General features: G+C 37.5%; 1 protein-coding gene across 14 annotated transcripts in view; it reads right to left on the bottom strand.

The window, feature by feature from the left end:
• Positions 1-23,366, bottom strand: part of PIK3CB (phosphatidylinositol-4,5-bisphosphate 3-kinase catalytic subunit beta) — a 211,793-nt gene that overhangs the window by 78,548 nt on the left and 109,879 nt on the right. For 12 of the 14 annotated variants that reach the window (XM_065558075.1, XM_065558079.1, XM_005282507.5 and 9 more), the window contains 5 exons: positions 17,056-17,281; positions 10,720-10,943; positions 5,003-5,182; positions 2,409-2,579; positions 1,396-1,485 (listed from right to left, as the gene is read on the bottom strand). In XM_065558075.1, coding sequence (XP_065414147.1) covers positions 1,396-1,485; positions 2,409-2,579; positions 5,003-5,182; positions 10,720-10,943; positions 17,056-17,281 — 891 coding nt within the window. The remainder of the gene's footprint in view (positions 1-1,395; positions 1,486-2,408; positions 2,580-5,002; positions 5,183-10,719; positions 10,944-17,055; positions 17,282-23,366) is intronic. The other 2 variants (XM_042853568.2, XM_065558081.1) reach the window with 1 other exon arrangement.

The following is a 23,366-nucleotide window of genomic DNA, read 5'->3' as shown; positions in this document are numbered from 1 at the left end:
TGACCTAGGATCACTGTGGAATTATCAGAAAGTTCAGGGTGCATTCCATTGTAACAAAAGATCAAATTTTCAAGATAAGAGTATATTTCAGTCATTCATTAGAAGCATAGAACCAGGAACATGGACCTATTTCAAGGCAACTTAGAAGCTGTTGTCATAGTATTTGTGTTCATGCCAAAATGAAGAAATGCCAGAAATTTCAAAAGAGATCCTTACCTCTGAAGGTTCCCAGTCCACACCCCAAAGGTTCAGATAAGCATAGAAGCTTTGAGGATTTTATTAGCACCATATCATCAAATCTTTTGATATTTACTAATGACTCATTTTAAGAATGAAGAGATGAGAAGTTAGTTTTGCTTAAAGCTCCATAATTAAAATGTAGAAAGTGGTTTTCTGAAGTTTTCAGCCAATTATGAGGTCTATGATACTTTATGATACACTATGGTGTGTATCTAAGTACTCCAGAGTACATGAATGAAACTAAAATAAGTTTGAGAAGTTGGACAGTGAGCAGTTGTAAATTAGTTTTTAACAGAAACCATCTTGCTTTGGACAGAAAATTTCCTCTTATTTGGCTCTAAAAAAAAAAAAAAAAATCTATATTTAAACTTAAAATGGAAGAAGAGCCAGAGACTGCATGATGTTGACAAGGGGATTTACTATTGATATTCATTGTACAAGTAAGGTGCTCAGATACTTAAGGCAGCTTACATTAACCTAACTCTATAGTTAGACCAGGCCTCAGTATGATTATTCTTTATTTAATTGTCATCCAAACAAATTAGGAAAATTCATGCTGTTCTATTTCAGAGGCAAAGAATTTGTAAGGTCTTTATGTAATTGTGTGGGACTGTGCAATAAATTCCCATGTGTTAACAACTTGTGGTCTGTGATGTAGCCATCTACAGTTTTACCGGAAGTGCTGTTGCAATTTTTGCTATGTTCAGCATGTTTAGAAAATTAAAAACAGGATAGATTACACAGCAGCATGTGATCTAGACCCTTAGCCTTATACAAGATACAGTTTAGAGCTTCATAAAACACTATATATATCTAGTGTTGAATCAGAAGTGCATTCATATTTAATCTGTGCTCATGTATAAGGCATACATGTCTATATCACAATAGCTTCATCTGAATGCATACCTTTTGTGCCAAGATCACACCAAACATTAGAAAAACATTTGCTGAAAATCAGGGACAAATTAGACAAGGCACTAAAGCATGTATCTTACTTTAGGCAGGTGGGTAGTGCAACTGGGACTATTCATCTGCATATTGCTTAAGGCCCTTGCTGAACTGGAGCCTTTATGAGCTGACATTCGGTAAACACTTTGCAAATTAAAATGATCAGTCAGAAGAACGTCTCCTGATACTAGGCTCTACATTACTTACTTTGGCAGTTTCTTCTGTGTTCAACTTATTACCCTTTAACAGCATAATCTTGAAAGGGTTGCTAATATCCCACACACTCTGAGTCAGCTGCTGCAAGGAAAACAGAAATGTGGAAGTCTTTTTTTAAATGCAATTTAGTGATCTAGTATTTTATGTATTAAATATTTTTGCAATATTCATGGATAAAGCTAAAAATGCATGATTAAATATTTAAACTAATTAATAAGAATTTTTTTTTAAATGAATGAAGAAAAATTCAGCTATCATAGTCACAAGACCATTTCAGATGCCCTGAAGGAGCAGGAGAGGAAATAACCCATGTAAACCACATCTTGGGACTAAAATATGCCTGCTGTGATGGTTGACAAATCAGAATAATAAATGTTACCTCCTGTAAGTTTCAAACCTATTCATCTCCCATACATACAAGCTGTTTAAAAACAAAACTTTGCAGTAATTAACTACTGTATCACTGAACAAAGTCTCTCCTTGTTCCCAGGATTCACACATATATAAATTGCAATCACATTCTGAGGATAGCAGTTTAATTAACATAGACTGATAACATTTAAAAAAAATCCAATTGTCCAACATGATATTAATAATTAGTAAAAAATATTTCAGAGTTTATTGAATTGGCAGCACTGTGCATTAAATCTGGATTAAGCAGCAGACACAAGACTGCAGCTGATGAAGAGTAGGCATGCAGTTGAAGCTGTGGACTCAATCATTCCCTCATGTAACTTCTCCACTGGTTAGTTACAAGTAACCACCCGCTCTTCTGGCTTGTAGTAAAAAGTAGTGACAATAATAGTGGAAAAGAGGCATTAATTTGGAAAAGGGTAAAAGAATCAAAATGGAAAGGATAGGGTAAAGGCTACAAGGCCTCTTATCCTTAATGTAATATCTCGAGCAACAATAGGAGACTCTTGGGAAAGAAGTATGAGAGGAAAAACATACAAAGAAAAAAGTCATTAGTGGCGTGTTAGTAAATGTTCCTCATATCAACTTACAGTAACTGTTCGTGTTTTTTTTGGTGGCAGAGGAAGAGGAAGATTGGATGATTTTCGGTTTATGGCAGCTTCTATGGCAATCATTTCCTGTTCACACATTTTCTTTATGCTGCAACACTCAACCAGGGTCAGGTGAGGAAGAGTCCTGTTCATCACACACTTACGGATATACTGAAGCCAGACAGAAAATAGTTGTTACAAGCTGATAATCATAATTCCACTCTCATTGTTTAAAACCATTTTAGCTTATGCTAAATTTGACTCGAACTTAATTTAATTTTCTTAATTATCTGAAGACGATTTTAGGAAGGCTTTTGACGTAGCCCCACATGACATTCTCATAAACAAACTAGGGAAATGTGGTCTAGATGAAATTACTATAAGGTGGGTGCACAGCTGGTTGTAAAAACATTCTCAAAGAGTAGTTATCAGTGGATTGTGGCCAAATAGAGAACATTTAGTGGGGTCCGACTGAGGTTTGTCCTGGGTCTGTTCAATATTTTAATTAATAACTTAGATAACAGCACAGAGAGTATTCTTATATAATTTGTGGATGACACCAAGCAGGGAGGATTTGCAAGCACTTTGGAGGACAGGATTAGAATTCAAAAGGCCCTTAAACTGGAGAGTTGGTCTGAAATCAACAAGATTAAATTCAATACAGACAACGCCAAAGTACTTCACTTAGGAAGGAAAAATCAAGTGCACAAATACAAAATGGGGAATAACTGGAATACTGCTGAAAAGGATCTGGGGTTACAGTGGATCACAAATTGATTATGAGCCATCAGTGTGATGCAGTTTCAAAAAAATTCTGGGGCGTATTAACAGGAATGTCATATGTAAGACACAGGAGGTTTTTGTTCTGCACTATTTGGCACTGGTGAGGCATCAGCTAGAGTCCTGTGTGCAGTTTTGGGCACCACACTTTAAGAAAGATGTGGACAAATTGGAGAGTCCAGAGGAGAGCAACAAAAATACAAAAAAAAAAAAAAAAAAAAAAAAAAAAGAAGAAGATTTTGAAAACAGGACCTATGAGAAAAGGTTAAAAAAACTGGATATGTTTAGTCTTCAGAAAAGATGATTGAGTCCGGATCTGATAACAGTCTTCAAGTATGTTAAGGGCTGTTATAAAGAGGATGGTGATCTATTGATCTCCATGTCCACTGAAGGTAGGTTAAAGTAACTGCCTTAATCTGCAGCAAGGGAGATTTACATTAGATATTAGGAAAAGCTTTCTACCTCTCAGATGCAAGGAGGCAACACACTGGTACACGCGGAGAACACTGGACAATGGTGGATGAAATGAGGGGTGGAAAATATGGCCAAGGACCAAGAGTTTAACCATTAAGGTGAGTGCCAAGGAATCACTGATGTCCACACAGGGCAGGCAGAACCTTGTTTTTTTAAGGTGTCTTCCGAAAGAACTGCACGCAATAAATGACATTATAGCCACGAATTGACCATGTCACACCACCTCAGGATGATTTTCTGTTTCATACTGATCACATACTGGAAATTCAGGTCCTCTAAGCTAAGCCTCTATATGCTTAACCTCCATATATTTTTATATTTATACACAAATGCAGCATTTAATTATTACAGGAGGAACTAACTCATATACTAATACTTGAACATGCCTTTTATGAACAAGATGTTCCAGAAGTCTGAGAAGACTCAGATGGAGTCACGTGCCCATGCAATTAATAAAATGTTATACTTCCTCTCCTGATAAACCTGACACCTCTGTGATTTCTAAATATTATGTGGTTTCACAAGTTATGTCAAAACCAAATTTGGAGCAATTAACTCCTGAAATTTATTGCATTTGGAAGGAAACTTCATAGAAAAAGGGTATTAGTTTAAGCACTAATGTGAAACTTCTCATTACCATGAGAGTCACAGAGAATGCACTTGAAGTGTATGTAATGAGCCAGCAGCAGTGCAGATACACTATTGTTTTACAGGGAGAAACAGAGCCTTTGGCATGAATTATTATTATAAATTTGAGAGGTATTGTCACCTGACAAAATAACCATCCAAATAAAACTGATTTTATAATTATATATATATTAAAAATAATGGGCCAGATTCTCAACTGATGTAAACTTGCATAGTTCCACTAAAGTCAGTGGAGCTTTACTGATTAATACCAGCTGAAAATTTGGCTCATTATGTCTAAAATTTAAAGTTGAGACAAACTGAAAAAAAAAAAGTCTAAGCTCATGACAACACTTCAATCTGAACTAGTCTGATTGGGGCGGGGGGAGCAGTCAGCCTTATTTTTAATATTCTAATGTTGTCCTTATTTTCTGAATCATGATATAATGCTAAATTGGTTCTAATAAGCAAGATAAAATAGCTTTGTTGAGAAATACATTCTACTTCTCAGCATGATAATCCTCGTGAAATTTTCTTTGAAACAACAATTTATTTTTGTGGTCAACAACGCTTCTAAAATAAATAACCCAGCTGTTCCAAAAAAGTTAATTCCTCAACCAGAAGTTACTCCAGCATAATTGTGAATTAATTTTCCTTGTTTCCAGGCAAAACCCACTTTTGTCTTAAATTTAGAATTCAAAAAATTTAAATACCTGGAACTGAATTAATGGGTGGTCACCAAAAATATATTCCAGTCTTCCACTAATTTGCAACACATAGTCAGAAGGATCAACTTCGTTGTCCTTTCCATGGATAGTCAAACGTTTTCGGATTGCCAATTCATTCAGCTTGACAGGATTTATGTTAGGAGACACTTGAAAACTAAATACATCCTAATAACATAAAAAAGAGAGATTGTTCAACACTCAACTCTTCAGAGAAATGTATTAAAAGTAAGGAAAAATATAAAGTTTCATACCATGCTGTACAAATAAATGAGAGTTTTCAGAAGCACTTAAGTGAATTAGAAGCCTACATCACTTTGGTGCTTTTGAAAATTTTGCTCAATATATTTCAAGTGGAGTGGATATTAGTTGTACACCTTTACCCCAATATAACGCGACCCAATATAACAGGAGTTCAGATACAACGCGGTAAAGCAGCGCTCTGGGGGGACAGGGCTGCGCACTCCGGTGGATCAAAGCAAGTTTGATATAACACGGTTTCACCTATAACACGGTAAGATTTTTTGGCTCCTGAGAACAGCGTTATATCGAGGTAGAGGTGTATTGATAAATGTCGCAAAAGTATCTGTCATAGTTGGATTTATAACCTGATACAATGCTTGTGTATAGGTTTTATTATTACTATTTTAAGTTATTTCATTTGTGTGAATATATTCTCTCAAGGAAAGGTTACTTCAGATATACAGATAACCTCATTTTGGCATGTATCTAGATTTCCTATTTGCACTTTCCACAAAAAAATTAAAAAGATTATGAAAATCTATTTTTATCATCATCATTAAGGCAACTATGGTTAATCTGTATACAACTATTGTGAGTGAAACAGAACCATCTCATAGCTTCTAGGAGGGTTAATCTCCTAATCCTGGCTATCATCAAGACAACTTTTAAGAGCACAAAAGCTTAAGTAGAAATATTAGTCTACCAAAACTGAATATACAATCAACATTTTAGTGTTTTCTATTTATGATTTTTATTTTTAAATTTTACCACAAAGGGATCAATAATATGATAACAGTGTTTCTGGGAGCCCTTGACTTGCAGCCAAGCTCAAATAAGGAAAACATAAAATAAAGTCTATATTTGTAATATCTATCTGTTTTAAGCTTGTGAGTTTGCATGCTTTAAATCATAAAGTTACTTGCCTGTATATAACTATTGATTATCATTATTTGTCATGCAGCAGTGCCTAGTGGATTCAACCAGGTCAAGACAAATAGCAAGTGACAGACCCTGCCCCAAAAGGTTATAATCTAAGACCCAATCCTGCATGTTCTTAATGGAACTGGTCACAGTGAATAAAGTTAAACATGTACATAGGTCTTCGCAGGATTTGGACCCAAGGACTCAAACCTGCAACTGCCTTTGCACAAGCTACCCGTGAAGTCAATTTCAGGATTATGGCCTAAATACAAGATGCAACAAGTGGGCAAAACAGATGCAACACAACACAGAGATATTTATCAAATTGTCCTGTAAGTAAAATCTTGCATGAAAAAAAAAACAGGCAGGCGGTTAAAAAAATTAGGCTATGCTAGCAGAATTATATTTCCAAAAAATATATTTGATTTTTTGGGGGGGACGTGGCAGATACCTGATGTGATTATGCACAGAATATTGGAAGAACCTGAATTTTCAGTTAAACATTTTAGATGGATTTCAGAGATTATATGCATATTCCCCAGGCTGCTCTAAACTATTTTTTGTTCTAAAAGAAAGTTATGTAGTTATTGTACCTAAATTAGTTTCTTTGAGACTACCACAGATACAAGTTCTGGTGAAATTAAAGAGAGTCTCAAAAAGGAGAAATATATTTCTTCCATAGAAACCTTCCCTCTCTCCCGTCTCAACATATGTTATGCACAAGTTGATTTGTAACAACTCACACAGAGTTTTCATTTAAAAAATACTCTAGAAAAATGTAATCACTCTTAAAAGCAATTTACAAATGTAGTGTGGTCTAGCTTGCATTATTTTGTCTTGTGTTTTATTTATATATAGATTTCTTGGTAAAAAGCCAAGCCTCTCAAATGGAAAATTATAACCATAATAAACTAAGTCAAAATCAATTCAACGTTTTCTCAATTTTAAAATGGTATGGTCCACATCAGCCTCCCTTCCTACAGCTGTTGCCAGACCCCAGGGGCCTCTTTTGTCCCCTAACCCTCACCATAACTAATGTGAGGGAGCCATGGAGTGAAGCAGTCTCTCCCTACAATTGCTGATGCTGAATTACAGACTCTTATTTGGGGAGTATCTTTACATGTATTTAAATGTGAGAGAGAGATGGTTTCTCTCTAGATCAAAGAGCCAGTTTGATTACTGTCATAGTTGGTTGATGTATTCTAGGCAGCTAATCTTGGGGATTATTAGATAATTATTTAGGGGATAACCCTTTTTCTAATTCCTCAGTTTGCTCTCTCTGGTTGAAAGGAGACGCCACTCTCCATTCTTTATTTTTTAATTCTCTTCTGATTATTGCTTTTATAAAACTAACAAAGCACAAACAGAAACACCCAGATAGCGCTAATGTACCAAAGCGGAACTATTAATGGCTATTGGAGCCATCTGGCATCAGAAATGGACTGGGAAGCAATGGAGGGACCACAAGATAGGTTTGATGTGTTCACAGCAATCTAAACCGTGGAGAAGGCAGACAGCCACATTCTGCACTAGCTACAATTTTCACAGTGTTTTTGTATCCGCTTCAGATTCAAAGAATTACAGTAAATTAATCTGGAAGTGACAAATACATGAGCCTCTGGAGCCAGGCCTTCGTTGGGAAGGTACGAGAGAAGATTCATATTAAGCTGGACATGGAAGAATGTTGTTGTTGTTGTTGTGTCACTGGTTATCCAGCCTCAACTATACAGTCAGGCTCATTCTTTTTCACCAGATCAGCAAAGTTCTTCTTTACTGTTTCCAATCAATCACTTTTCAATCAGAGAGATTTTATTAGTATCAAGTTTAAAATCAGAACAGTTGATTTAAGAGCATGAATAGCTAAGAGTTGGGTCAGAATTTGCACCATATGTACTCAATGGTTCTGAGAACTTTTTTTTAAAAATCAGCCATCCTGATTCATTCTAGTGCTGTAAAAACAAAGGGAGTCAGACTCCAAGAAGTCATTCCTTCAGAGAACATTTGGGTACAAATGGGAAACAAATTCTATAAAATGCCTGGGGATTCAAATCTCAGACAATCGTGAAAAGCTCTACAATTTAAATGTCACTACTTCAACAAAAAGATCTGGAGTGCTGGAGGAAGTATGCAATCATGAAAAGCTCTACAATTTAAATGTCACTACTTCAACAAAAAGATCTGGAGTGCTGGAGGAAGTATGCAATTTCTTGGCTGGAAAGAACAGTCACAGTCAAAATGAATATTTTGCCAATGTTATCTTTCTTGTTTCAAAATCTTTCTAGTGATCATCCCAGATAAAACCCTAGCAGGAACACAGAGGATATTGTTAGAATTAATATGGAATAAGAAAAGACTACAAGTGAGTGCAGGTACTTTGTACAGAACTTCTCGAACAGAATGGGGACTAGCTAATCCAAATATTCTATAGTAATATTAAAACAAATCAAAGGGGTAGTGGATTGGGAGAGCTCTAACCCAGCCAAACACTGGGTTATAGAACAATTGTGGCAATGTAAACACTGCTAGGCTACCATGGATTAATAAAATATTATGCTCTCCAGAAATTTATACACATCCTTTAGCAAAGGCTACTCTATGGGTTTGGGATAGAACTAGAGATAAGTGCTTTCCCCTTACCAATGATACCCATTTCAAAAAATCCAGATCTTAACCTAATCACAAACCAGAGAGCTTTAAAGATTGGGAGAGATGGAATACAAATAGTTGGTCACCTATTCAGTAAAGAAATTTTTCTAACTTGTTTATAACTCAAAACTAGCTTTAAGTTGCCCACTTTCCCTGGGCATGACTACTTTCAAAGTTAGGTATTATGTTTCTCAGCTTTCTAAAAAAACTTTTATATAGAAAGATAACTTTAATACAATAATATCAACCATGATTAAGAAACAAAAATTTTAAAAAGAAGAACAGGAGGACTTGTGGCACCTTAGAGACTAACAAATTTATTAGAGCATAAGCTTTCGTGGACTATAGCCCACTTCTTCGGATGCATATAGAATGGAACATATATTGAGGAGATATATATACACACATACAGAGAGCATAAACAGGTGGGAGTTGTCTTACCACCTCTGAGAGGCCAATTAATTAAGAGAAAAAAACTTTTGAAGTGATAATCAAGCTAGCCCAGCACAGACAGACAAAATCTTCTTTTTGCGGATACAGACTAACACGGCTGCTACTCTGAAAAATTTTAAACTAATTTATAATCAATGTTGGCAGACAAATTTCCTAACCAAAAAAAAAATCCACATATGAAAGGACCAGGATAGACAAATTACCCCAGAGGAATAGCATTTGATCTAGAAAAGAGGACCAGTGACCTCAGTCTGTAGCACCACAGAAGAAAATGTCTTTAGGGTACTGTTTCAGTGGTTCCTCACTCCAGTCACTCCAGTTAAAAAAAAAATATATAGATTGAATGGAGATAAGTGTTGGAGAAATTTTCTAAAAAAATGACACTTTGTGCATATATGGTAGATATGTCCTGTCATGAGAGAGTATTGGGATGCAATCTGTAATCAAATATCACAAGTGGATGGATATTTATTACTAATACCCCATGGATTTCCTAGCAGAAAGTCGCACAAAAAGAAGAATTAATCTCGTATCTTCTGGTAGGTGCTTGGACACTCATAGCATCTCACCGGAAAAGGAAAAATATTCCAACAGCAGAGGTATGGTTCAGAAAAATATGGGAGGTTGTGGTTATGGAAAAGTTAACTACCAATTACGTACCCAGCAAAATAGAGGACAAATAGATACTTAGATAATGGGGTACCTTGTATTCATTACTCAAAGTACATTCACCTCCAAAAAATTAGCACATCTGCCCAGGTTTTTTTTTTTTTTTTTAAATATTAATATTTGATAGACATGCCTGGTCTGTTAAATGTATAATCAGAGATTTTATTCAATTTTATAAAATTAGTAGAAATGACAATATATGTGAGGAATTATGCTCATTCTGTAAAAAGGTAACACCCTGTTAAATAGGCAGATTATTCCTGTATGTTTCTTTAAATGATAACTCACTGTTATAATGATTATTGTTTTGTTTCTGATATTTAAATGGCAAGATTTGTAAACCTGTTAATATTTATTAATTAAATAAAAATCGTTTATAAAAAAAGCAAAGGGAGAACAGTGGGAAGCATGAGATAAGACCTCTTTGTGCTGGACCCCTAAAAGTAACTCTTCATGCTTGTGAAAGCAATAATCCAAAGAGAATTAAAATAAAACTGGCTTGAAACTATTGCTTTTTCCCCTTCTGGACAGGAAGTGCAATTTTCTGGGTTATTAGCTGGACTACACTTAAGTTCCAACATTAACTATTTTTTAAATAAAGTTTTTTGGTTGTGCATGAGAACTATTGTTTACAAGACAAATAAAGAGAGCAGATTGTTCATCTCACATCAAAGCAAACATGAAGTATAGTTCACATATGAACTGTGATCCCAAATCAAAAAGTACATGTATGTAAAAAGACTTCTATTCTGGCATCTAGTAAGTAACTCTACCTGGCACTTATCAAAATGAATGGCCACTACAAGATTTCCGCCATAGAGTTTATCTTGAAAGTTTTCTGGGACTGAGGGTTCTTGTTCTGGTGGATAACTGTGCTTTAGCCAATCAACCCAAGACAGGCCCACAAGCGACAGGAGTTTCTCTTCACTGATTCGCCGCATTTTACTACGGAATTCTTTCACTTCAGGATCTTGTAAGGCATCAAACTCATGGAGGCCTAAAAAGATTCAATCAAACAAGGAATATTTAGATGCATAAATATTGTATAGCTATTCCCAACCACACACCCTCAAAACCTTTGTTAACAGTGTTAAGATTGCTTATGTGTTTTTAAATCAACATAATCACTAAAAACAAAGAAAATCACCAGTTAAGGCTAAATGAATATTCCATTAGCCTCAGTTCACATATTTTCCCACCTAAATATTTTTTACTTCCAAGATGGCACAGAAAATTCTAATCTCTCCAGGACAGTTTTTGTACCAGACCTGGAATTCAATCAGTAATACAAAGAACTTTAGTCCTGCTCTAAAAGAAAATCACAATGCAATGTTAACCATGGAGTCACTACCACAACCTATGTAAGATATTACAAGATACTTGATATTTTGCATACAGCATTTTTCTATAGAATTTGTATGCCCTAGAACAAAAAGTCATGCATAAAATTGGGGAGAAAACACACCCCATTTCTAAAATAAAGGAGTTTAAACACTACATTTCTGTTCCTCTTCACCTCATAACATTTTTACTTGATTATGAAGAGACTTATTAAAACTATACAAAGTCACAGCTTGAAAAGTTTTAATGACACCTATTAGCCAGACCCCAATTTGTTCTAGGGGCAACATCCTGGCAAGAAACGCTGCTCTCCAGCCCAGCTACCAAAAAGGGGAGAGTTCCTCAGTTTCTTGCCAGAGTATGGTCCCTGGATCTTAATTGTGGACTCTACCATTTTTAATAGGATTTAGACAAATAATTTTAAAGAGACATTCTGAACAAAAAATTCTAGAAGATAGAAGAGTTTGGCCTTTTTTACCTCAGAAATCTATAGAAAATGAATAATCCAAACTGAGATTCCTCCCCTTGAAGCCAAATACAAGCAATGGTACTTCTTAAACATACAGCAGAGAATTTGGTTGTTTGGCAAATCTCCTGGACTAAGATTTTTTGTTCAGATCCATATATGACATTAGGAAAAACTTCCTGTCAGGGTGGTTAAGCACTGAAATAAATTGCCTAGGGAGGTTGTGGAATCTCCATCATTGGAGATTTTTAAGAGTAGGTTAGAGAAACACCTATCAGGAATGGTCTAGATCAGGGTGGGCAAACTTTTTGGCCCGAGGGCCACATCTGGGTGGGGAAATTGTATGCAGGGCCATGAATGTAGGGCGGTGGTGCGGGAGGGAGTGCAGGCTGTGGGAGGGGGTACAGTGTGCAGGAAGGGGCTCAGGGCAAGGGGTTGGGGCAGAGGAGGGGTGCGGGATGTACGAGAGGGCTCAGGGGAGGGGGTTGGGGTGCAGGAGGCGTGCAGCAGGGGGTTGGAGTGCAGGAGGGGTGCTCAGGTCAGGGAGTTGGGCTTCGGGGTGCAGGAAGGGTTCGGACTCTGGCCCAGCGCTGCTTATCTGGAGCGGCTCCGGGATGGCCTGCCTGCCTGGCTTGGCCCTGTGCCACTCTCGGAAGCGGCCGGCACCACGTCCCCGTGGCCCTCCCCCGAAGTCCCCTTGGCCGCAGTTCCCCATTCCTGGCCAATGGGAGCTGTATTGGGTGGTACCCACAGGCAAGGGCAGCACACGGAGCCCTCTGGCCCCCCCCCCCCCCCCCCCCGAGCAGCAGGGACATGGTGCCGGCCGCTTCCGGGAGTGGTGAGAGGCCCGTGGCACCGCAGAGCTGGCAATCCCGCGGGTCGGAGTTTGCCCACCCCGGTCTAGATAATACTTAGTCCTGCCATAAGTGCAGGGGATTGGACTAGATGACCTCTCGAGGTCCCTTCCAATCCTATGATTCTATGCTTATTTTGCTTAGTAAGTAAGTTTTAACTTCACTTTATTCCTGTTCATCCTGCAGAACCAGAAGAGCTGCTGAAGAGTGAACTGACTATTCTGGGTTGAGCGTTCCATACAATTTTTAATTAAGTTTTGAGAGCAGAAATGTTAATGCAGTCTGGGGTAAGGACTCAGTTCAACAGCAAGAACAAAAGCCTCTCCATGTCACTGCTAAATAAGAGAGCACCCTTACTCCCTGACCCCAAAAGATTGCAAGATTAAACCACTTTACTTCCCTGCTCCCTCCTATCCTGCAAGGCAGCAGACGGTAGGTAAAGCAGTGTGGCCAGACATAGCTTGAAGACATCAAGGAGAAAGGGTTTGCAAGCCACCAGTTCTCCCTCCCACAAATAATTAGGAAAAGGTAGAAGAAGAGGATGGAAAGATGGTTTGGGTGGCTTACAAGAACTAATGGTGTAGCAAACAGACAAGTTTACTCTAGCATTTCTCTTGGTGATTTTTGAATTAGTACAAATCTGATACTCCAGTCAAAACCAAAAGATTAAAAATTTGCACAAACCAAATTCACTGGTGTAGCTTTGCTAAACCTATGTAAACCAAAAGCAGAAAGATCTCAGTTCTACTTCTTCAATACCTAATGAAGCAAGGGCATATACAAACATCACATTTCTCTCACACATAAAAAATATTCTCCAAATTGTGTTAAAGCACCTTTTGAGAACCCGGCAAAGTTCATATTGGAATGAATCATTTTTCCAAAGCACAAAATAGGAGCCCAAGGCTAGCTCTGTCCATAAATGTTTGCAGAGTCATAAAACCTGGAATAATCAAATAATCTTTCAGAATACTATTTTTGGAGTGTTTAAACAGGCTATGTCAGTAATGGCTCCATTGTCAGTTTGAACAAACAAGCAGACAGTTTGCTGCTGAAACCTAAACAAAACTTGTAGTCTGTATAAAAGGACTAACAATTCTCCATTGTTTTGCTATGCAATGTATGACCTCACTAGTCCCTATTTATCTTCATTTGTATCTGCAAGTGAATAATTTGACGATATATTTAAAGATGAAAATTCTGTACTAAAAAGGCCAAAAGCAATTCACTCATAGAGCAGTGTTAAGCTTCTACAAAATAGCTTAACACCTTTTCATTGTATGCTGAAAGATGTCTAAGTGCAACTATTAAGAAACCATGAATCATACCAAGCTAGCTGAATCAAAAAGCCACCAACTACGCAAAACAAGAATAGGTTTCTACTAGGGCTGTCGATTAATCGCAGTTAACTCACGCAATTAACTGAAAAAAATAAATGGCGATTAATCACGCTGTTAAACAGTAGAATACCAACTGAAATTTATTAAAATATTTTTGGATGTTTTTCTACATTTTCAAGTATATGGATTTCTATGAAAAACAATAGAAAGTATACAGTGCTCACTTTATATTATTTTTATTACAAATATTTGCACTGTAAAAAATGATAAAAAATAGTATTTTTCAATTCAACTCATGCAAGTACTGTAGTGCAATTTCTTTATCATGAAAGTGTAACTTACAAATGTAGATTTTTTTTTGGTTACATAACTGCACTCAAACAATGTAAAACTTTAGAGCCTACAAGTACACTCAGTCCTACTTGTTCAGCCAATCGCTAAGACAAATAAGTTTGTTTACATTTACGGGAGATACTGCTGCCTGCTTCTTATTTACAATGTCACCTGAAAGTGAGAATAGGCATTTGTTGCATGGCACATTGTAGCTGGCATTGCAAGGTATTTACGTGCCAGATATGCTAAACATTCATATGCCCCTTCATGCTTCGGCCACCATTCCAGAGGATATGCTTCCATGCTGATGATGCTCATTAAAAAAATAAATAATGCATTAATTAAATTTGTGATTGAACTCCTTTAGAGAGAATTGTATGTCTCCTGTTCTGTTTTACCCACATTCTGCCATATATTTCATATTATAGCAGTCTTTGGATGATGACACAGCACATGTTCGTTTTAAGAACACTTTTACAGCGGATTTGACAAAACGCAAAGAAAGTATCAATGTGATATTTCTAAAAATAGCTACAGCACTCGACACAAGGTTTAAGAATCTGAAGTGTTGTCCAAAATCTGAGAGGGACAAGGTATGGAGTACGCTTTCAGAAGTCTTAAAAGAGCAACACTCAGATGCAGAAACTACAGAACCTGAACCACCAAAAAACTGAATTAACTTTCTGCTGGTGGCATCTGACTTAGATGATGAAAAATGAACATGTGTCGGTCCACTCTGCTTTGGATCGTTATTGAGCAGAACCCATCATCAGCACAGACGCATGCTCTCTGGCAGAGCCATCCCTTGGGTGGGGCGAATTGGGGCGACCACTCTGGGCCCTGCACTTTGGGGGGCCCCGCGGGCTGGTGTGATTGGCCGGCGCAGTCGGTCCCGGAAGAGATGAATCCATCATTTCTGTCCCAGGTCCCGCACGCCGCTAGGGATGGCCCTGTATGTCTGGAATGGTGGTTGAAGCATGAAAGGACATGTGAATCTTTAGTGCATCTGGCATGTAAATATCTTGTGACACCAGCTATAACAGTGCCATTCAAACATCTGTTCTCACTTTCAGGTGACATTGTAAACAAGAAGCGGGCAGCATTATCTCCTGTACATTGTAACCAAACTTGTTTGTCTGAGCGATTGGCTGAAGTAGGACTGACTGGACTTGTCGGCTCTAAAGTTTTATATTGTTTTATTTTTGAATGCAGGGGTTTTTTGTACGCAATTCTACATTTGTAAATTCAACTTTCATGACAAAGAGATTGCACTACAGTACTTGTATTAGGTAAACTGAAAAATACTGTTTCTTTTGTTTTTTTACAGTGCAAATATTTGTAATAAAAATAAATATAAAGTGAGCACTGCACACTTTGTATTCTGTGTTTTAATTGAAGTCAACATATTTGAAAATGTAGAAATTATCCAAAAATATTTAAATAAATAGTATTCTATTATTAATCGCAATTAATTTTTTTAATTGCCTGACAGCCCTAATTACTACCTTCGTACACACATTAGGATCCTTATCCTAACACCCTTCACCATAGAATACTTTTTTCTGATCACTAAAAACAACTAAGCAGGCCTTTAAATATCAACTCAGGTGTTAGGAATGTCTTTGGACGTAGACCCTTGATCTTCTGTTTCAGACAGATGTTAATGTGATACAGAAGTTCTGTACTGTGAGTTTCAAGGGGCCTCCTTCTCTGGCAAGATGTATCACAAGGAAAATAAAAAATAACCCCCTCTCCCCCCCCCCCGCCCCCCACACACACTTATGTGATGGGGGAGCAGGAAAATATTTGTCTGTACTTCTTTGGAAATATCTCATGGGATTCTCACTTATAGGTCTCATGATCCCTGTGTGAAACTGGCAGAATTCCCCCAGCCCAAAGCTTTTTGGCCCTCTGAGGCAGTAATAGTTCAAAATGAGTCCTGTTTTACAAATCCCTGACTAGCAAAGGCCACTACCCTTATAAACTTCGAGCCATATGCTTTTTGATTGTGATTAGGCAGGAGCTACAACTATTATCACTATCATATCAGTTCTTTCATCTCTGTTCTTTTTGGCTCTCTCCAGGAAACTTCTTGCCTGATTATGGTCAATCAGGGACTGGCTAAGGCTGAAGTAGCCACAGTTGGAGGAGCACTAACAGTGCAAGCAGGGAGGTCTGTGCTGAGTGTTTCTTCTGTCTCAGAAGTCAAACTTCTTTGAGCTAGGGAGTTCTGCTAAATCTCATGATGGGAGCTGGAGGCCAAAGACTGAGAACCCATTAAAGATCATATCTTCAGAAAATTGATCTAAGTGGCTGTAAATGTCATGCCACTGTCATCATTAATAAGAAGTGATTTGGATTTTTATTATTTTTGTTAAATTATATTTCAAACTAGCAGTAAGGCACTTTATCCACTTCATGTCTCTTGCACTTTTCAGATGGTTCCAGCCACTTGAACTTCATTCTTGTGCATTGTGACTTCACCAGATATGTGCGATAATTGCTCAGAAATACACTGTATCGTTTGTTTTTGTTAATTCTATTTATTCTGGTTACAAAAATGACCTCACTACAATTTTTGAAACTTCTGGTGTTAGTGTTATAATGGTGTTTAGAATTTTTTTAAAGTTACATTTTCTATCTGCTTTAGAATGGGTAGTTCTAGAAGATAAGGGCTGTGGCAGAGATATCATGATCTCTGTGAAACTAACTTACACAAAATAAATTCTCCCTCCCTTTTTCAAATAAAACAAAAGAGAAAAAATTCAAAATTACCTTTTCCTATAAGGACACCTATTTTGGAATCCAGTTTTTCCCCTGGGTCACAGTTCCTTGTCACTAGTTTGAGGACAGGAAGAAAGGGTCTAACATCACACAGCCTTCGCGTTTCATCCTCTAGTTCCTCACGTACAGCCGTCTGGTTCACACATGAGAACATGTAAGAGTCAATCTCCATAAGGAGATGAAATAGAGGGTAGCTGTGTGCCTGCTTCCATAGTAGCTGCAAATAAGAAATAGACATATATTAAGGTACCAAAAGCAATGTTGAGGGTTAAGCTTAAAATTTATCTTCTGAAAGCTGATATTCTTCACAAAGTTAGGGCTTTATCCTAATGGCACGGTCTCATTGATTTCAGAATCAGACCATTGTGAGACATTCAGATACTACATTGATGGGGGCCATATCAATACCAGGGAGACAGAGAGAGAGAGAGAAGGTAAATTGAACACTAGAATGTGCTCCTGAATTATAATATACCTCTACCCCGATATAACGCGACCCGATATAGCAGCGCTCCGGGGGGGGGGGGGGGGGGGGGCTGCGCACTCCGACAGATGAAAGCAAGTTCAATATAACGCAGTTTCACCTATAACGCAGTACGATTTTTTTGGCTCCCGAGGACAGCGTTATATCGGGGTAGAGGTATACTAGAAAATCAACATACAGTGAACTGTTTGCCCGCTTATTAAATTTTTATAGCTACATGCCAGTGTATTTGTTAGGCCTTGTCTTTACTGCTAAATAAAGGTATATTTTTATCTCAGGGTAACTAAGGCATGTGAGCTACCTCCAGATAAAATCAAAGAGAAGGCACAGTAGTTTTATGTGAGGCAAACTAGGAGAGGTCAGCCCCCATGGGGATGTATAATGCTGACTTCTCCTAGTTTACCTGGTGGTAAAACTAACATCCCTTATCTTCATTACATTTTTACCTGGAGAAACCGGAATTAAAATTCACCTTTTTTTTTTTAAAGTAGTGAAGACGAGGATTTAAAATAGTAACAGAGCACAGACAGATCCTAGAACCAGAGATCCTTTGTGCTAGTCAGCAAACTGTCACTCTCCTCCATCCACTCTGGTGCCTCCTCCTCCCCCCCGCATCACAACCATCTCCTTTCCCAAAAATTTTTGCGGATAATTTTTTCTCCTATTCTCATTCACAGTGAAAAATCTAAAAGATAGTAGGGGGAAGGGACAGAGTGTGAGCAAAGGGGAGACATGTTGAGAATTTTCAAAAAATAAGACTGATAAATAATGTTATCCATTGTTTCCATTTAATATTAATTCTTTCCACAGTTCTAAAAAAAATCACAGCTATGTACATAAAGTGGTTGGGCTAAACAACTGATACTATACAGGTCTCATGCTTTTTTCAGTAATTCCAATAAGCTGTGGGTTTTATTTTATCACTATGCTGAGTTAAAAAAAAAAAAATCCTTACCCTTTGGCAAACATTTCCCATCAACAATTTCTTCCCATAAAAATTCAGACTAAGTCTTTTGACTAATTTTCATGCCATCTATTACATTTAAATTACCAGTATATCAAACCAAAAAATGAACTTTCGGTATTTTCATCTTATGTTTGAGATACTGTAGTGTTATAGGGTAGCTACCCTTTAAATAGTTTGTGACCCATTCCATGTTTTAGAAGCCACCAGAAACCATATCAGCAGTATGTATGTAGCTAGGCCTTGCATGTTTGTGTATATTTAGTAAACATGATTATCTGTGATACAACTGTACCCATATTTCTTCATTTTTTGTTGTTACATAATAAACAAGAGACAGCTACACTAAATGCCAGAGCCTCACTGTACTAGGTACAAACATATAAATTATATCCCTGCCCAAAGGAGCTTACAATCAAAGTTTCATCTAACACAATACAGTAGAACCTGAGTTACGAACACCAGAGTTATGAACTGAACAGTCACTCAAACCCCTCATTTAGAACCATAAGTATGCAATCAGGCAGCAGCAGAGATCCCCCCCCCCCAAAAAAAATAATAAAAAGGCAAACAGTACAGTACTGTGTTAAATGTAAACTACTGAAAAAAATAAAGAGAAAGCAGAACTTTTTGTTTGTGATGCACTCCATATGCTTTATAAAAAATATGTTTATAAGTGTGAATATAATGTAACTGGAATATGCTTTATGCAAAAGGTCTCTTGTAAGGTATCACAGCAAAGCTTATAATCTACTGAGTGTGTTCATCCTATTTGTATGCATACATCCATTCTTGTATCTGTAACTAGAAATATGAAGTATAACTCTGAAGTACTATTGTAATTATGCAAAGTGTGGGCCCTTAATGGTGGCTTGGAATCTTGCCATTGACTAACTAGGACAATTGGTTGTAAATGGCTCTGTTTACTTCCAAGCCTTCCTGTGAGTCAGTCCAGGAAGAATGGAGGCTTGGGGTCTCACAGGACATGTGTCCATGTCACCTGGTACTGGAATCCATCTTAAACCTAGTGCTTTTCCATTTAGAAAGAGAGGTGGGAACCCAGAGAGACAAGAGATCCCCACCTTGTGCCAAAGATATCAAAGGGGGTGGAACAGAACAGAAGGGTCCCCAGTCATGTGAAATCCCCTGCTTTTCACTTAAGATGCCTGCTGGAACTAACAAGGTCTGTACCAGGGAAAGGATTGGGTCCTGACTAGGAAGGAGTCCAATCTGTGAAAGAAGCTTTTTGGAACATCTCTAAGGGTGAGATTTACCTGTATTCAGTTTCTTAATGTATTAGGCTTAGACTTGTGTGTTTTGTTTTATTTTGCATGGTAACTTACTTTGTTCTGCCTGTTATTACTTGACACCACTTAAATCCTACTTTTTATACTTAATAAAATCACTTTTGATTATTAATTAACCCAGAGTAAGTGATTAATACCTGGGGGAGCAAACAGCTGTGCATATCTCTCCATCAGTGTTATAGAGGGCAGACAATTTATAAGTTCACCCTATATAAGCTTTATACAGAGTAAAACGGATTTATTTGGGGTTTGGATCACATTGGGAACTTGGTGTTGGGTGCTGGAGACGGGAGTACCTGCTGAATGGTTTTCTGTTAAAGCCTGCAGCTTTGGGGGCGTGGTTCAGACCTGGGTCTGTGTTGCAGCAGACTAGCATGTCTGGCTCAACAAGACAGGGTTCTGGAGTCCCAAGCTGACAGGGAAAATGGGCTCAGAGGTAGTTTCAGCACATCAGGTGACAGTCCCAAGGGGGTCTCTGTGACCGAACCTGTCACAATGTTTCAAAGCTGTATTAAGTCAATGTTCAGCTGTAAACTTTTGAAAGAACAACCAGAACGTTTTGTTCAGAATTATGAACATTTCAGAGTTATGAACAACCTCCATTCCTGAGGTGTTCGTAACTCTGAGGTTCTACTGTAGATTGATATGACAAACTGGTGGGGAGCACAAGACTATTAGCATATTAGACTAACAATGAGACTATTAGAATCAATAGGATAAGCAGTGGTCACAGGATGCCAGCTGCCTAACCACGATTACGTTTGTAGGCACCATGACACAAGTGGGTTTCAAAGAAAAATGTAGAGAAGGACAATAAAATAGCCTTTTACAGGTAACCCACTATTCATAAAGGTCAGCATGGAAGATAAGCCCAATTCTAATCTTCCATTGTTTTTTTCTCCAGATGAATACCTCTGGAGTTACTGCTAATTTACACAAGTGCACATAACTTCAGAATCAGGCCCCCGACATTGAGTTTCACTGCACCTATTCATTTCAACATGGAAAATTAGTTAATATTTCACTGACAATTTAGATTTTTTTTAAAGCTACTTTCATTTTTACACTTTCCTAAATTGCATCGATATAAGCATCATAACAGGAAAGCTGAAATCATTGACAGAAAAAGAGTTCTGTCTCTTCAGCTACTGTTCAAGTCTTGTGTATAAAGTTTTATATCCTAGCTTTCCTAAAGCTTTTTTGGAACAAGAACTAAAGAACCAATAGTGTGATCTCAAAGGTATTTTAAATCTTCGGCTAAACAAAGAACCCTTCAAAGTGCTTCTGTTGAGTAGAGCCAGTTTTTCCATAGATTTTTAAGGCCAGAAGGGACCATTAAATCATCTAGTCTAACCACCTGTATATTACAGGCCTTTAAAATTTCACCCAATATCACCTCTGTATTGAGCCTTAATAACTTGCATTTGGCTAAAGCATATCTTTCAGAAAGGCATAGAGTCTTGATAAGAAAACATCAAGAGATACAGAATCCCAACAATTCCCTTGGTAGTTTGTTCAAATGCACAAGTAACCTCACTGTTAAAAATCTGTGTCTTATTTCTATTTTTTTGTTGTCTGGCTTCAGCTTCCAGCCATTGGTTCTTGTGATGCTTTTCTCCACTAAACTAAACTAAAGAACACTTTTGTTATCTGCATTTTCTCGCCGTGAAAGTATTTATACTTTCACATCTCAAACTATTTTGATTAGTTAACCAGACTGAGCTCTAAGTATCTCACTGGCATTTTCTCCAGTCCTCAAATCATTTTTGGCCGTTTACTCCATCTTTTCCAGTTTTTCAACCTCCTTTTAAAAATAGGAAGCAAATATGGTATTCCAGAATAGGCCTCACCAGTGCCATATAAAGAGGTAAAACAAACTCACTATTTCTGTTTATACATTCAAATGATCTCATTCTTTTCAGAGTCAGTGCTTTCCAAGGAACAGTTCCCCTATTCTACAGATATGGCCTGCATTCCTTTTTCCTAAATGTACAATTTTGCATTTGGCTGTATTAAAATGCATTTTAATTGGATAAGCCCAGGTTGCCAAGCAACCCAGATCACTCTGTACGATTGCCCTGGCCCCATCATTATTTATCACTTCACCAATCTTTGTGTCAGTATTTTATCCACAGTATCTACTTCTAGATCATTGATAAAACTGTTTAATAGCATTGGGCCTCATACAGATCCCTATGACACCTCCCTCAGAACACCCCCATTCGATGATGACCCCCCCCACAGATGACTACTTTTTGAGATCTGTCACTTAGCCACTTAACCCATTTAACATATGCTCTATTGATATATTATTTATGCTAATTTTTAATCAAAATGTTGTGAGGTACTAAGTCAAACACTTTACAAAAATGTCTAAATATATTACATCTACACAATCATATTTTGTAAACCCAATGTGTAATCTCAAAGAACAAAATAAGATGTTTGATGAGAACTGTTTTCTGTAAAACCACGTTGACATTATATTCCTATCCTTTAATTCTTTATCAGCTTAATGACATACGGATTTTTCCATTATTTCCACTCAGAAATAATGTCAGGCTAATCAGTTCATTATTACCTGGGTTATCCCACCTGCCCTTTTTGAATATTGGCCCGTTGACACTCTTCCTATCTTCTAGGGTTTCCACCATACATTTATTTGACTGCAATGTAAAATTTATTCCCCTTTTCGTTTAAGTATTCAATTATTAGTGAAGATGTCATTTACTCTAAAATACAAGAGAACAACTGCATATTAAATTATTTTAATAGGTACAGAATGTCTTATTTTATGAAGACAAAAACATTACGCCACCACCATGTCAATACACTTCTCATAATCAGCTCACTGGAAACTAAAATATCTCATACTGCAGACCCTTAAACGTCCTACACTGACAGTTCTTTGAACAGAGGATTTCCCTCTCAAAAGCAAGGTACCTGCACTGCAGATGTCCCTATATCACCTTCTCTATGTGCTGCAGCCATTATCTGGAAGGACCACCTCCGCAGATTAAAAAAATAGTTCAGTCTTCATGGTTATTCAGTTATTGGCCTCTAATATGCTGACAAATGCAACAAGGATGCTGACTGTGCTGTGGTCACTTGTTCACTAAGGAATGGTTTGAGAAAACCACCCTGTTTCACATAGTCACAACCATCCAATGGTAGTTTAGGAGCCCATAGATCACTACTGACATATACTCTATTTAAACCATTGAATTAGAAGTGAAAAGGCTTCATTATTTCATTAGCATTCCTCTGACCCACCTAGCCTATTTAGACAATAGGCATGAGGTTTTTTTCCTCCTTTTTAGGGGGACTTGGGTTCCTTTACATCTCTGCCAAAGTCTTGAAAATCTTCCCCTTTTATCCTGATCTTTTAATTCCCCACTTTGCCTACAGATCTGGTCATCTCTCTGGTTAAAGTCTCCCTCTGGAGCAAATTAAAAATCCTACTTTACTTAGCAGGTGATTTTTTTATACAGCAATATAAGGATCTCCAGTGGAAGCTGAACATACCATTTCTATGACTCTACCAGCC

The sequence above is a fragment of the Chrysemys picta genome, chromosome 9, assembly GCF_011386835.1.
Source record: "Chrysemys picta bellii isolate R12L10 chromosome 9, ASM1138683v2, whole genome shotgun sequence".
Lineage (NCBI taxonomy): Eukaryota > Metazoa > Chordata > Testudines > Emydidae > Chrysemys > Chrysemys picta.
Note: the sequence above shows the minus strand (reverse complement) of the source record. Positions and strands in the feature narration are given on the sequence as shown.